The sequence below is a fragment of the Talpa europaea genome (assembly GCF_964194135.1).
Source record: "Talpa europaea genome assembly, chromosome: 5".
NCBI lineage: Eukaryota > Metazoa > Chordata > Mammalia > Eulipotyphla > Talpidae > Talpa > Talpa europaea.
The window spans coordinates 21,483,550-21,497,933 of record NC_140071.1 but is presented as its reverse complement, the minus strand read 5'-3'; the positions used below and the strand labels follow the sequence as shown (position 1 = coordinate 21,497,933).

Here is a 14,384-nt window from a genome sequence, read left to right as displayed (position 1 = left end):
GATTTGAACCAAGACCCACTCCCTCCTTCCTTCCTCCAGCTCAGCAAGAAGGAAACTCCAAAGAAATTGAACTTCCTCTTTAAGTCAGAGGAACTTCCTCTATGGAGCAAGATGTTAGCATTGTTTATCCTTGTCCCCAACTACATGTTGCTGAAGTTAAGTTCTGGATGAGTCTTCCTGAGATGTGGGGGACTCCCTTCTTTGGAACAGCAACACTTCATGGGAGGAGGCTTTACCTTGAGAACCAACAACCCTGAGAGTGCTATGCTCTTGTTATAATTATCTGAAATTTCCTTCATTCCAATGAGATCGGAGGGCGGTAACGTGTCCTCTATAACATAAGCAATTTGTGAGGAGGAGGTCGTCATATGATCCTGTGAGTCTCTGCAATGTCTTCTCATGAGATGGAATAGAATTTGACTTCAGCACCTTATGAGGTTTCAAACTTATTTGAAAATAGCAAGAACTTCCAAGAAAAGCTATTCTCATTGAAAAAGTATTAAATGTTATTAATTTTTACTGTTTCAGAAAACAGAAATTGCATGGCTACAATATCAAATGCAATTCCTGCTTAAATGCAATACACTTTGAGCAGGATAATTATTAAATAAAAAGTTCTGATAACTAATTAAGGCCTCTTGAAAAGACCCTGTAGAAAGCTTAACAAATGTGCTATTCCCCATTAAGCCAATCTTTGAGCTGGAAAAAAAAAAACAAAAAAAAAAAAACCAAACATATATATATATATATATATATATATATATATAGAGAGAGAGAGAGAGAGAGAGAGAGAGAGAGAGAGAGAGAGGGGAATAAAAGAGGCACAAACTTGTTTTATCCAGAATTTAATATTTTTGAAAAGACAGAAAATGTAAAAGTTATCAAAAAATCTTAAGAGATTCATTTTAGGGATAAATGCTGGCTAGCATTTAGCTTTTTTCTTGTAACTGATTTAAGGTAAAAAGTAAGAATTGTATTTCAAAAAGCACTGTAGCTACAGCTGTCCAGTATAAAACCTACCTGCCAAAGGCAGGACAAAATGAGCTAATAATGCAAATGCCCACATCAACACCTTAGTGACAAGTTCAGATGGTTTTAGTTCCCAGGGTCTGAGAGGATGATCATTTTGCATGCTTAGAGTCTACTTCTTCAAGAATCCACTGAATGCCATTCAAAAAGCCAGTTAGACTTTCAGCCTCGGTATCCTGGACCTATGAGCAGATAAAGAGAGACAATTGCCAGTAAAAACTGAGCCCAAAATTTTGTGATTACAAGGGACATTTTTCTAGATGCTACAAAAAAAGAACTTGAAAACTTGAAATAAGTCATTCAAATTTTGTCTTCAGAGAGCTGAGATAAAGTATGGTCTTCTCTGATCCCTCATAATTATTACAAATAATAGGATTATTATTTATTTTGTAACTCAGCTTTGGGAATGGAAAGAACGACCAGTTCCATGATTTGTTTGTATGTATTAGGGAAAAAAAAAAATTCTCCAAATCCACTTTGAAAACTAAAACATTTTGAATGAACCCAGACAGCCAGCTAGTTTGACATCTTGTTGCCAAATGGGTCGTTAGGACCCACTGCCACTTCTCAATCTCACCTCTCTAAGTAGCTTGCAAAATGTGTTCCAAAGAATCTCCAGGGCTTCATGGAAGGGATAGGGGTTTAGGAAGAAAGAAAATCTAATTTTTCAGCAAAAGCATTTTCAATTTTAATGTTTCTTTACCTATTTTCACATAGCATTTCACTGAAGAAAGGATTCCATGAATAAAATGAAATTTGAAAAGCAATAAACTGTAGTAAGATGAAATCTATATTTTTGATGGCATTTAAAGCATAATGTATTAATGATTTAAAAACCATGATATGGGCCTCCCCTGGTGGCGCAGCGGTTGAGCGCTAGGCTGCGAAGCTGCCTGCAGCCTCTGCAGCGCCAGTTGGATCCCCGGCCACTGGCGAGGGTCCCACAGGGCGCGGCAAACCTCTCCTGCCGCCCGCTGCTCCCCCCAGCAGTGTGTTTGGTCAGTCTGCCTGTTCTGTTCCCCGCTCTGGCTCTGGTGAATTCTCTCACCCTCCTGTGCTTCTGACTGTACCCAGTGCTTGTATAAATAAATAAATAAATCTTTTTTAAAAAAAAGAAAGAAATAATCTTTTCTTTAATAAAATAAAATAAAAACCATGATAGTATTTATAAAGACAAAAAAATAATTCTCAATTTCTATTCTCTCACTGTATGCATGACAGGAGAGGCAAGGGAGCAACTGATAGGCTAAGACTTATTAACACCAAATATCTCCCACGAACTGAGCTATTAAAACTAACTTTAGAATATTAGTTCATTAAAGAGAATGAGTAGGAAAGAATGAAATCAAATAGAAAATAGAGTGAAAAATAAGATTTATCTCATAGAGAAGACAGAACCTTACCATCCATGGGTGGCTTAGATAATTCAGATGCAGCTCATGGGCCAAATAAAAACAGGGCATTCTTTTTACATTTGCTTGAGAAATACAAGATAAAACAAGCATTGGTCTTCCTGAAGATCCAAAAGCTGGATCTGTCATGGCCATAATACGAGAAAGTTCATCTTGCCATTCATGACCTAAGGAATATATTCAAATCCTTAATTTGCATTATTAGTAATGACTTTTCAAATAATAAAATTAAAATTTTATATATCAAAACAAGAAAACTAAAAAATTACCAGGATCCAAACATAAACTGCCTACACTGCTGTGTTCATTTACTGACTTATTATAAAAAATTAAGTAGTCTTATGAGGATAGGGATTTAGATGAAATTGGGGGGTGGGGAGGATGTAGTACCATTCAGATTTTGCTATAATTTTAAAGCAAAAATGCTTTGATATACCACATTTTTTGCTCAAAAATTCTATAGCTATCACCACCCTTAATTTCAGAGACTTAAAAATATAATTGGGACTAACTTTTTTTATAAAAACTGACAATCTCTGCTTTTCACTGGTGTGTGTAAATCACTGACATTTTGTGGTGGACAAGAATTCTGAAATGACACCCTGATGACTCATAGTCTTGTATAATCCCTTTTGAGTGCGGGGACAGAAAGACTAGCTTCCGTCTCCAGCAGTGGTTGGCCTCTGCCTGGACCAAGGAGGAAGAGCAATTTCCTACGCCACCTCAAGTGGCAGACAATTTCAGTTTCATATGCAAAAAGGCGATCAAAGGCAGGCAGATCATCACAAGCGTGCCTACGCCACCAAGGAAGGCACACAAGAATCTTTCATATGATCACCTAAGAAGAGGCTAGTGGGAAAGAGCTACTTGAATAAGTGCAGACTGTCTTTCTTCCTTAAAACAATTTTTTTAAAGATTTATTTATATGCATACAAGAACTGGGGTATAGGCCAGAGATGCAGGGGGTGAGAGGACTCACCAGAGACAGAGTGGGGAAAAGAACATGCAGACTAAGTGAAATACCCTGCTGAGGGGAGCAGCAGGTGAGACAGGAGAGGTTTGCCCTGCCATGTGGTTTGCTCCCTGGCCAGCTGGGGATCAAACTCGTGCTGCAGAGGCTGCGGATTGCTTCGTAGTGCGGTGCTTAACCCCTTGTGCCACCATGCCTTAAAATTTTTTGTTCACTTGTTTTATAAGGGGCTACAGGGTAGAACGTGGACTGGAAACTAGATAAAAGAAGGCACTATGTCTTAGTTCCCATTTGTATTCCCAGGACCTACACAGTGCCTAGCCTTAGTAAGAACTATTTGTAGAATAAATAAGCTGATCTTTTAACTTTGCTTTTAAGTTAAAAGTTAAGTTTTGTAGGGGTCCCATAATAACAGAGAGTAATTTACATTTCCTATGAATAATTTCCTCATATCTTTAAAGTATAATTGCTTCCATGCCTAACAGTTCATAGGGGAAATAAATTCAATGGAAATTCAAAACAGTGTATTAGACATACTAAGAACACATATGCATGTATACACATATAATATAAAAACAATATATATAGGACCTCCCTGGTGGCGCAGGGGTTAAGACACAACCTATGAAGCTGTCCGCAGGCACTGCAGCACGAGTTCCATCCCAGGTCAGGGAGCTGCCCAGATGGCCCAGGAGACCTCTCCTGCCTCACCCGCTGCTCCCCTAGGCAGTGTATTTCAGTCGGTCTGCCTGTTCTGTTCCCCACTCTGTCTCTGGTGAATCCTCTCACCCTTCCATACCTCTGGCCTGTACCCCAGTTCTTGTATGCATAAATGAATAAATCTTTAAAAAAAAAACAATACATACATATATAATAAATGTGTTATATATTTATGCTCAACTGTGTTCACAAAGGACTCAAGGAATCAATTACAATACTGGATTGTGGTCCAATAATACTCTGATTTGATGCCTAGATAGCATTATGACCTATTGGGAACTATGGGAACTATTCAAGAATATATGAAGTGTTCTTAACTAATGAACTTCAAGTAAATACCCCACCCCCCACACAAAAATTTTCAGTTATCTATATAAATTATTTGAATAGGACACGAAGCAGACAAAACATCAATAACAAAAACTGCAGGCGTATATAACAAAAAAAGTAGTGTGTAGTTATGTACAAACTAGTATGCATCAGATTTCCACTGGTGTTTATTGTCCAAGTAACCCAAATCTACGAGTCATAATCCACCAGGGTAGAAGCAGCACCTGTTTTTTTTAAACAAGTTCCCCAGGCAATCCTAATACACATCAAGGTCTGAGGACCCACTATCACCTGCAGTGGTCATACTTCATGTTAATAAAATGAAAAAACATATTGTTAAAAATCAGTAAAAAATTTTAAAATGTGTTATTTGATCTGCACTATTTAAAATGCTTTTTAAAAAGAAAATGATGCTTACTTTTCTCAGCTTCAGCATTTGCAACATAGATGAACCCATCAACAACTTCACACACCTTCTGAATTTGTGGAATTACACTGTACCGGCTTCCTTGTTGACCATTCCCTTCATTCTGTAGACTAAACATCTTGTTAACTGTACTTGTTTGCTCCTCCCTTGCTCTATCTCTTTCCTTTCTGTAAGAAATAAATATAAAACATAAGTTGACACTAAGCAGGCTCTATTCCCCTAAAATATTCCTGTCCTGATGTGGCAAATAGACCACCAAGTTGGTAGCCTTACCTGGTAGTTGAATATAATATTAGGATGTTGAATTTATGTTGATTGCTCAACTGAAAACTGACTCCTGATCCAATACCTAAAAGAGAGAATTACAGTTATAAAAAAAAGTCATTAATTAAAATTGCAAAAGATCAGATTGAAAAAATTACCCAGTATAAATAAAAAGAGTAAACAAGAAACCCTATACATGATATATAGCTTTGGAATAAAATAAATGTTTCTGGTAAAGAAAAGATGGTGTGTGCAACATGATAATAAAAATGTGGATAAGGAACTAAGAACTGATGTGTCTATAACATTCCTTTTATTATCACCATCACTATCATCTTGAGTTTTATCATAATCATATCTGTAGCAGCTGCTCATAAAGGCTACTAAGATTTATCAAGACAAAGAAAGACTCATTTTTTATTTTTATGTTTCTCATTAGTCTCTTACTCCATGTATACAATTAATGAAATGGCCTATCCCTCCTCTGAAAAATTGTTTTTAAATTGATGGGGAGTCACTGATGGTACCTTAGAAAACAGAAAATATGGCAGATGCTGAAACTTGGAAGTGATTTGGGCTGAAAATCTGAATGTCATGCAGTCACATTTTAGTTAGCTTCAATTCTGACATCAAAATACAATAATAATAATACATACTTCTTTGGGAGTACTGTAAGGATTAAACAATTTAATTTAAAGGATTATGTATGTAAAACTCCTAATATTAGACTAGCAAATAGCAAGTGTTAAATATTAAGCTTCTTACTACTTTATTATCTGAATAATTCAACATTGTTGTATCTCTTTTTACTTAGCTTTGTCCTTCCTTTGGTTCTGTTAATACTCAGGCTGATTCTCTCCTTGCCTCCTGGAGAGATCCTTTTCTTCCTCCACAACTCCACTTCCTTTTGCTACACAAAATGCTTGCTGTGTCTACTTCTATTTATCCTCATTTCCACCTCAATCTAAATTATCGTCATCTCTCACCAAGGGTTCTATAGTCACTTCTAACCACCAGTCTCCTACATCCACTTTTGTCCCCTACTATTCATCCTTTCGATAGCACCTAGAGAGATTGCTTCCACCTCGTGGCCTTACCAGAAGCTGGCCTGCCTCAAAGTGATGCTGCTGCTGCAGTGGACTCTCAAGTAGCAAAGTTACTTATTCTCTCACCTTATAGAATAAAGAGGCAGGGCGAATGTTCTCTTTATTCCCTGATGCCATGTCCTAGCCATTACTCATCAACCATCTTGAAAAACTCCATCTCTTTCAGACACATAATAACATTTAGCTGTAGTATTATCATCCCTTTCTTGACCTTGTCATTTATGAACCTCTTTTTGATTATCCCTTCCTCCAAACGTTCACTGAAGATTTTAGCACCTGGTTCACCATCTTCCTTTCCATCCTCAGAAATGTCCAAGTCCATGTTGACATTGTATGATTCCCACATCTTGATTTCTAGTCCAGATTATGCTCTTGAAATCTGGATCACTAATTAATCCATAAAGTCCTATGTTCATTCATCAAATTATATTGAATGCCTACTATGTGCCTGGCACCACCAATACAGCTAAGAATAAAGTTGACAAGATGCCTGCTCTGGAGAGCTTCCATTCAAGTAAAACAGGCATCTCGACTTGCATATCCCAGAGTTATCAAAGTCAAGGATGTTTATACCAGGCATCTCCATTTATTTCTCCCAATTATCAAAGTCAACAAATTCTAAAAGGCAACTATGTTTCGCCCTATATAGATCCCCCTCAAAAGGTTAACTTCCTCTTCCTGTTTCCATATTCTAGTGAATGGCACCATTATTCTATATGAAAATCACACCAGAAACCTGGAGTTTTCCTTATTACTTCTAATACATAGTCAATTCTGTATCCTTCATACTTTTATCACAATATTATAGCGATTTCTTAATGAGTCTCTGAGTCTTCATGGCCCCTTTTAATCAAGTCTGCTCTCAGAAACCAGAGTGATTTTCTATAGTGCAACCTCCATCATCTCATTTTTCTGCTTAAAAGTCTTTATTAGCTCCCAAATGCTTAACCATGGCTTACAAGTGTTATCTCCTAACCCCACTCTAGACACAGAGTTACCTCAAATGTGTCAGGCATACCCAAAGCTTTGTGCTTTTTAGAAATGAGGTACTTACTGCTTAGAATGCATTTACTCTGATCTTTTTTTTAAAGGCCTACACCTAACTACTCATATTAGTGACTGATCATGTTCAATGTGAAGACTTCTTTGACCCTGACTTTTGTACCCAAGAGGTAATTACACCATATTCTAATTACTTGTATACTTTATTTCTGCCTACACTTAGACCAATTACCTTCAGGACAGACAGACGTTTGATGTTGTTTGTTTTAAATCTCTGCATCTCTAGCATCTCCTATGTGCTGTCAATACATGAGTAAAGCATAAGCTAGACTATACCATCGTTTACATATATTATGTATTCTGCTTCCCAGCTAACTAAATGGTTATTGTTTTGTTTTTCTTTTCATAGAGAGGGGAAATTGATCATTTATCTCATTTTTAAGATTTTAATATATATCAAAATACTTTGCACATAGCACGTAATCAATAGCTGTTGCTGTTAACATTCTTTTAAAATACGGTAAATGTAATAACTACTGTACAAATACAACATCTTGACAATATATAATTTACTTTCACAAACCTTATATTCTGATTACACAAACTTGAGGAATTAAGAGAAAGCTTACCTTTTATAAAAAAACAACTTAATTTTTTCAGTCCAATGGGACCTGAAGGGGTCCCATTCACCAAATTATTATATTTCATTAACCAAAGAGTTAATTACAAAATTAACTTTCTATTTAACATTAGTGCCAAATGCAAAATATTTGAAGTATTATATGCTGTAAATTAACACGATGAAAATTACCATCAATCTGCCTATGAGGCAAACCAGCTGTTGGGGAAAGTTCCTCAGAAGACATCAAGCTCAACACCAAAGATGTATTCAGTTCTTCCAAACCTGGTCCAAACATAGCAAATCGTGGTTCATTTTGAATGATCAGTGAGTGCAAAAATGAAGTGACAGCTCCATACATAGGACGGCTAGATTTCGAAGATTTTCTTGTATGTGGACAGCACATTTTATAGCTGTATAAAATTGTCACAGTTAGAAAATGAGCACAGAAAATACTCAGTTTGTAATTCATTCAACAATATAAACCTTACTGGGTGCTTGCTAGACACAAGGAATACAATGATTATAGTCCCAATCCCGATGGAGGGAAGTGGAGGACAGACGCTGTTATATATACATGCCGAGTACCATATCAGGAAAAGGCACAATTTACTATGGGAGTAAGAGTGGTCCAGTGGCTGAGGAAATCTTCCCCAGGAAATGGTTACTGACATTTAGTTTCTCTAATGGAACACTTGGTGTAACATTTGTTTTAATGGTTATAATTCACTAAATAGAGCAGTGATTCTCAACCTGAGGACATTTTGCCCACTCAGGAACATTTGGCAATGTCTGGAGACATTTCAGTCATCATAGCTAATAGGCAGAGGGTGGTGCTATTGGCTTCTGGTGGCTAGAGGTCAGTGATGCTGCTAAACATTCTACAATGCACAGGACAGCCCCTCATGCCAATAGTGCTGAGACTGAAAAACTCAGCACCAAAGATAAACTACACAGATGGTTAGCATAAATGTCCCCAGAGGTTAAAAAATACATATACCAAGGCCACCAATATAGCTCATTTCATAAGTACTCCTATTATCAGCATCAAATGTAACAACAATTTGGTAAGTATTAAATAAGCAAAAAGGCTCAAATGTCTTAAAGATAACCTGGAAAACTAAGAATCATGTGAAAGAAATTACTCAGTTTAATAGCTATAAATTTCTAAACTAGCAATTCTACATTATTAAATGTTAGAGCTACCCAATCAAAATAAAACTTAAAGCTCCTTAACTAAACCAAGCTGGTTATGACAATCACTAACCTAACAAGATAATCATCTTTATTTAGGAACTTTGTACTTAAAGAAATAGTTGACTTTAAGGCTGGATAGACTTGGCCAAGCCTAACCACCTCATTTACAGAAGCCACTTGTAGTTTAAACTTCATTTTTTTCCATCCATATATTTTGAGAAATATCAACCCACAGGACAATAAGGATTAGAAATAAGTTATATAATCACAAATGGTATGGCTATTATTATTTCTGGGAAAATTAGGTTCCAGAGTATGAAATACACTTGAAGCTAAAGTCAATTATGGAACATTGTAGAGGTAATGCCCAGCAAGTCAGAGTACAGTGGCAAGTGCTGAAATTATATACAATGTATCATGCACAAGACCTGATCCAATATCATCTATATTGGAATAAGGAAGAGTCTGATAACTGAAACTACTTAAAACCCTTATTTAGCTATTAAATCTAGCATAACAAAAACAATTCTTACCAAAGCTCAAATATTCTTTTAATTTTACTTACAGTGCTTTAAATTTTGGGCTCTCAATAAGGCAAGTTTATTCAGATCCAAACACATCATATGTTTTTAAGGGCGCATGATGGACTTCCAATCTGAACAGTCCCTTAAAAGCTATATGACCTTAGGAGAAAATCTATTACCACTCTGAACCTCAACTCCACATCCCTAACACAGGATAATACCTTCTAATTGGTGAAGATTAAATAAGTAAACATACACAACACATCCCTCACATCATCCAATACACTACAGTTGTTCAAAAACTTTATCTACTTGATACTAAACTCTTGATACAAACTCTTATCTACTTGATACTAAAAAATGTCAATGCTTTCAGATGATAATAAAATCTTACTTCCAAAGGCCTTGAAAATGGTTTTCTATCCTGCCAAAGAACTGCTCTCTGATCTTTGGGCTTTCTTTTTCTGAGTATATAAAAATATTTACTATTTAACAACATGAAAAGTGTTCTAAAAATAATGAATGAAAATTTTAAAGACATATTTTACTCTTGCCATATGTACTATCTTCAGTAATTCAACATTCTAGTTAGGTACCACAGGGAAGTAACAGAATATGAAAGTCGAAAGTTTTCCTATGAAGGAAAGTTCTTAATCTCAACCCCCAGTTTTCACAAAGGGACACTTAAACCCAAAATTCATGAAACAAATTAATAGCAGCCAAGACTGTTGACATGCAAAGGAATCAAATTTCTTATCTACTTTTTAGTTTATAAAACTAGATACTTACACTGCCATGTAGTCAAAAAATGTACCATCTGTGACCTCAGATATAGGTTTTTTTAAGAATTCTAGATCTGGAAGAGACTTCCAGTCAACAGAGGACCAAGAAGGAAGATCCCGCAACAGAAAATATCTCCACAGAATTGGATCTCGGACAGTTTCATTCCAATAGCGACTCGTACTTCCCAATTGACACAGATCATGAGGTGAAAGAAATGATAAAATGTATAGCTGTACATCAATCTAAAACCAAGGGAAGTGGCAAATGGGAAAAAACAGTGAACAACTTATCTTGGAAAATTGTTTGATAAATTATATAATAACACACTATTAGGAAAGGTTTCCTAATAAGAGACCCAACAGTCTATTAATACTTAAACCATCATAAGTTACTAAATTTATAAGCAATTATTATGCTGGATGAATGAAGATGATCTCAAAGCCAGTGTTTTAAATAATTAAATCTCACATTCTGATGTTATTGTCCTGCTATCAGGAGAAAATAACAATATTTAGACACACTGAAACATTTCTGAAAAACCAACCATTGTTTGGGCCATTTTCAAGCAAATATCCAGTTCTTTTAACTTCTGGTGGATATTTTGACACATGATTTATTTGAATAAATTATTGGAGGAAATATTTTATTTTTCAAAGTAAACCTTTATCAAGCTGATTTTAGCATAAGATCAGATGATTTAATCTATTTTGTAATCAGGTTCCTGATTACGATGTACAGGTTCAAAGAACCTTTTCAGGGGCAGAACCCTGGAGGCATTCTAAGCCTGCAGTTTTCAATTTCTGATGGACTTGTGGATGAAGAGGGGCTGTCAAACCGTCCAGTTAAGATACAGAATTTTAAAAATTTCTAAGAGTTTCTCTATTTCTCTATCTACCTGAAGGTTTGCAATGAATGATGCGTGGAATACTTGTGCCCTGTAGTAACTTGATGCCATTTACTTTCATTGAGAGCACAATGTGTCATTTCCTTATTACTGTGCAAAATATACCGCAAGGTCACAGCCACAATATCCTTGGAAAGTGTGTTTGGCGGAGTCCCCCGCCCACGTGTTTTGATCTCTTGAGTCTGGGCTAAATGATGCTAAGAGTGCAGGCGCCGGATACCTTCCCACGCCACCCAGAAAGTGAGGCAGGGTCTCCTGATTTCCTTGGCCTGCCATTCAGGGTGTCCTTCTCCCAAGGCCAGTTTGGGGGGTAGAAAACCTGGGATGGCCTGGCTGGTTTCCAGGCGCCCCTTTACGCGGACTCTCGCCGCGACCTTCGACCCCCTCTGAAGCCCAGGGGTCAACGCCAGGGCGTTTCAGATTAACAGTTGCTCCCGGCAGACGGCGCAGCCCCCGGCCAGCCACGGGCCAGGGCGTGGGACGCCCCCAACCCGCCACCACCGCCCGCGCCCCGCGGCGCCTCCCCGGCCGGCCCCTCGGAGCTCCCGGGCCGGCAGCCGCCACTCACCGGCAGCCGCGTCAAGTCGCGGGCCTCCTGGTCCGCCTCCTCTCCGGCCGCCCGGGGCGCCGCCCTTTCTTTGCCCACCGACTGCCAGAAGCTCCTCCAGCCGCTGAGGATGGCCGCCTCCAGGCGGCCCCAGTCGCTTTGGTGCGAGCGCGGGGCGCTGCCTCCGCTGCGGGGCTCGCTTCCAGCCATGGCCGCGGGCGCCGCAAGCGACTCGCCAGGGCTGCGCGGCGCCTCCACCCCGGGCTGGCCTGCCCCGGCCGGCCCCGCTGGCAGGAGGCCCAGGCTGACGTGCTCCGAACCCAGCGGGAGCGCAGGCCAAGCCACTGCCCGGATTACGTCAGGCCACAACCTGGGCCGGCTGACCTCAACCACTGCTAGGATGGAAGTCTCTTGCCCCCTTATCAGTGGGTCCTTCCGAAGACGCGTCTTCATCAAGGACCCCCTTGGGCTGGCCTGGGAGACTCCTACTCGTTCAGCAGGGGACCCTCCCACTAAGCCGGGCTCAGTAACCAATGGCTTCCCTCTCGGCCCTGCCAGACTAGGGGTGTTTTAGTTGTCTTTTTCAATCCCCGACTTCCCATTTTCTTGGGTGTTGGTAAAGACTTAACGTCTGGAGCCCAATTATAAAGGAACTTATACCGAAATGAGCTTATATACACCACATAATTTATATTTTAAAAACCATTCAATGTATGTATATCATAAATGTGCAGCAATATTTCAACCTGAGCTCCAACTAAATATCATATTGTTAAAATTCTACTAGGAAGTTTTTCTCCAGATAGTTGTCCATCCCACTGTTTTGTCTACATTACTTTAAAGGGGCTTTAAGAAACTATACCAGGGCCTCCCTGGTGGCGCAGCGGTTGAGCGCTGGGTTGCGAAGCTGCCCGCGGCCTCTGCGGCGCTGGTTCGATCCCCGGCTGCTCCCCGGCCACCGGAGGAGGGTCCCACATGGCGCGCAGACCTCTCCTGCCGCCCACTGCTCCCCTCAGCAGTGTACTTCGGTCCTTCTGCTTGCTCTGCTCCCCGCTCTGGCGCTGGTGAATTCTCCCACCCTCCCGTGCTTCTGACTGTGCCCAGTGCATGTATAAACAAAACAAACAAACAAATAAATAAAATTAAAAAAAAAAAAAGAAACTATACCATAGGCCACATTCCAAAGTAATGTGGAATTACTCCTCCATATTACGCTGGACTGGGTATGGTCTGTAAATAGGAAGGACACAAATACTTACTTGGTACTATATATCAGCCATTTTCAAATACATCACTTTACCTAATATAATCCAAACAACACTCGGCTCTGAAACTAGATCTCTGTTCTTTACTTCATTCTGTTATGTTAAATATCAAAAAATTGATAAAATCGCCATGAGTATTCCATAAAGGTCAAGGCTGCACTGCCTATTATACCATGCAATATCAATATATATAATTCCATAAAGGTCAAGGCTGCACTGCCTATTATACCATGCAATATCAATATATATAATTAAGTATAAAATTCCATCCTTAACAGACATAAAAAATGTTAGATAGATTTCTACATAATAAACTCACTTCTAGCATTTGCTTACCACATCTAGAACATTCAACTATTCATTCTTTTTGTGAAGATATAAAAAAATCTAAATTTCAATCAATTCTGTCCATCATCTCAGTTGTCAAAATCTCACATATATCTCAAACCACCGATTAAAAATTAACCCCATTTACCTTTATTGCCTTCAGAATAGAAGACAAGTCAGCAACTTCAATAAAACTATGCTGGGCATTTACCATGTACTACGTAGTAAACTATAAGCACTTGGAACATTAACTCGTTTAATCTTCAATAACCTGTAAGTTAGTATTATTACCCCTGTGTTAAATAACAGGATATTAAGGTACAGAATTTAAGTAAATTACAGAGAATCACAAAGCTAGGCTGGGACTTAACCTCAAGCCACTGGCTCCAAGACCCATATTCCTAACCACTATACCACCCTGTTTGAAAGTTATTAGGATCAGAAAAAATAATCAGATATCAACATTAAGCTTAAATGATAAAGCTTTTCACCCCACCACAACACCCAAATATTAAAAAAGACAAAGAACAAGAAATGAATATGGGAATATGGTTTTAATTTTTTTTAAAAATTTAAATGCTCCAAAGCATTTTACTTGGAAATTTTCACTGTAAGTAGGAAAACAAAAAGCGTAAAGAACGCCAGCATGAATACACCGTGTATACTTTAATTGTAGATACATAAAATGTACTTTAATGTAATACTTCCATTACATGATATGGCATACTGTATTTAAAAATAATATAAGAACGTGAAACTAGAGAACTAAATACTCCTGGATTCTGTGGCAGATTGGGTATCCTTATAGGAGCCAGAAAAGAAGCCCCGGAAGGCATTGAAGAATGACAAGCAATCTAAAATTAGCATGTCAACCAGCCTTGGGTATTTTAAAAATGCCATTGAAATGAATTTGAGAATGCCTTAAAACATAGCTCCCACTTCAATAAACATTAGAGAA

The 14,384-nt window shown here is 38.3% G+C and overlaps 1 protein-coding gene across 1 annotated transcript; it reads right to left on the bottom strand.

Moving 5' to 3' along the window:
* Positions 1-1,121: 1,121 nt before the first annotated feature.
* Positions 1,122-12,044, bottom strand: FBXO4 (F-box protein 4; the record flags this gene model as incomplete). Its single annotated transcript, XM_084233068.1, has 7 exons — positions 1,122-1,211; positions 2,433-2,608; positions 4,880-5,055; positions 5,162-5,237; positions 8,072-8,292; positions 10,390-10,625; positions 11,856-12,044. The coding sequence occupies 7 exons, from the start codon at positions 12,042-12,044 to the stop codon at positions 1,122-1,124; spliced, it is 1,164 nt and encodes a 387-aa protein (XP_084089194.1).
* Between the last annotated feature and the right edge of the window lie 2,340 nt (positions 12,045-14,384).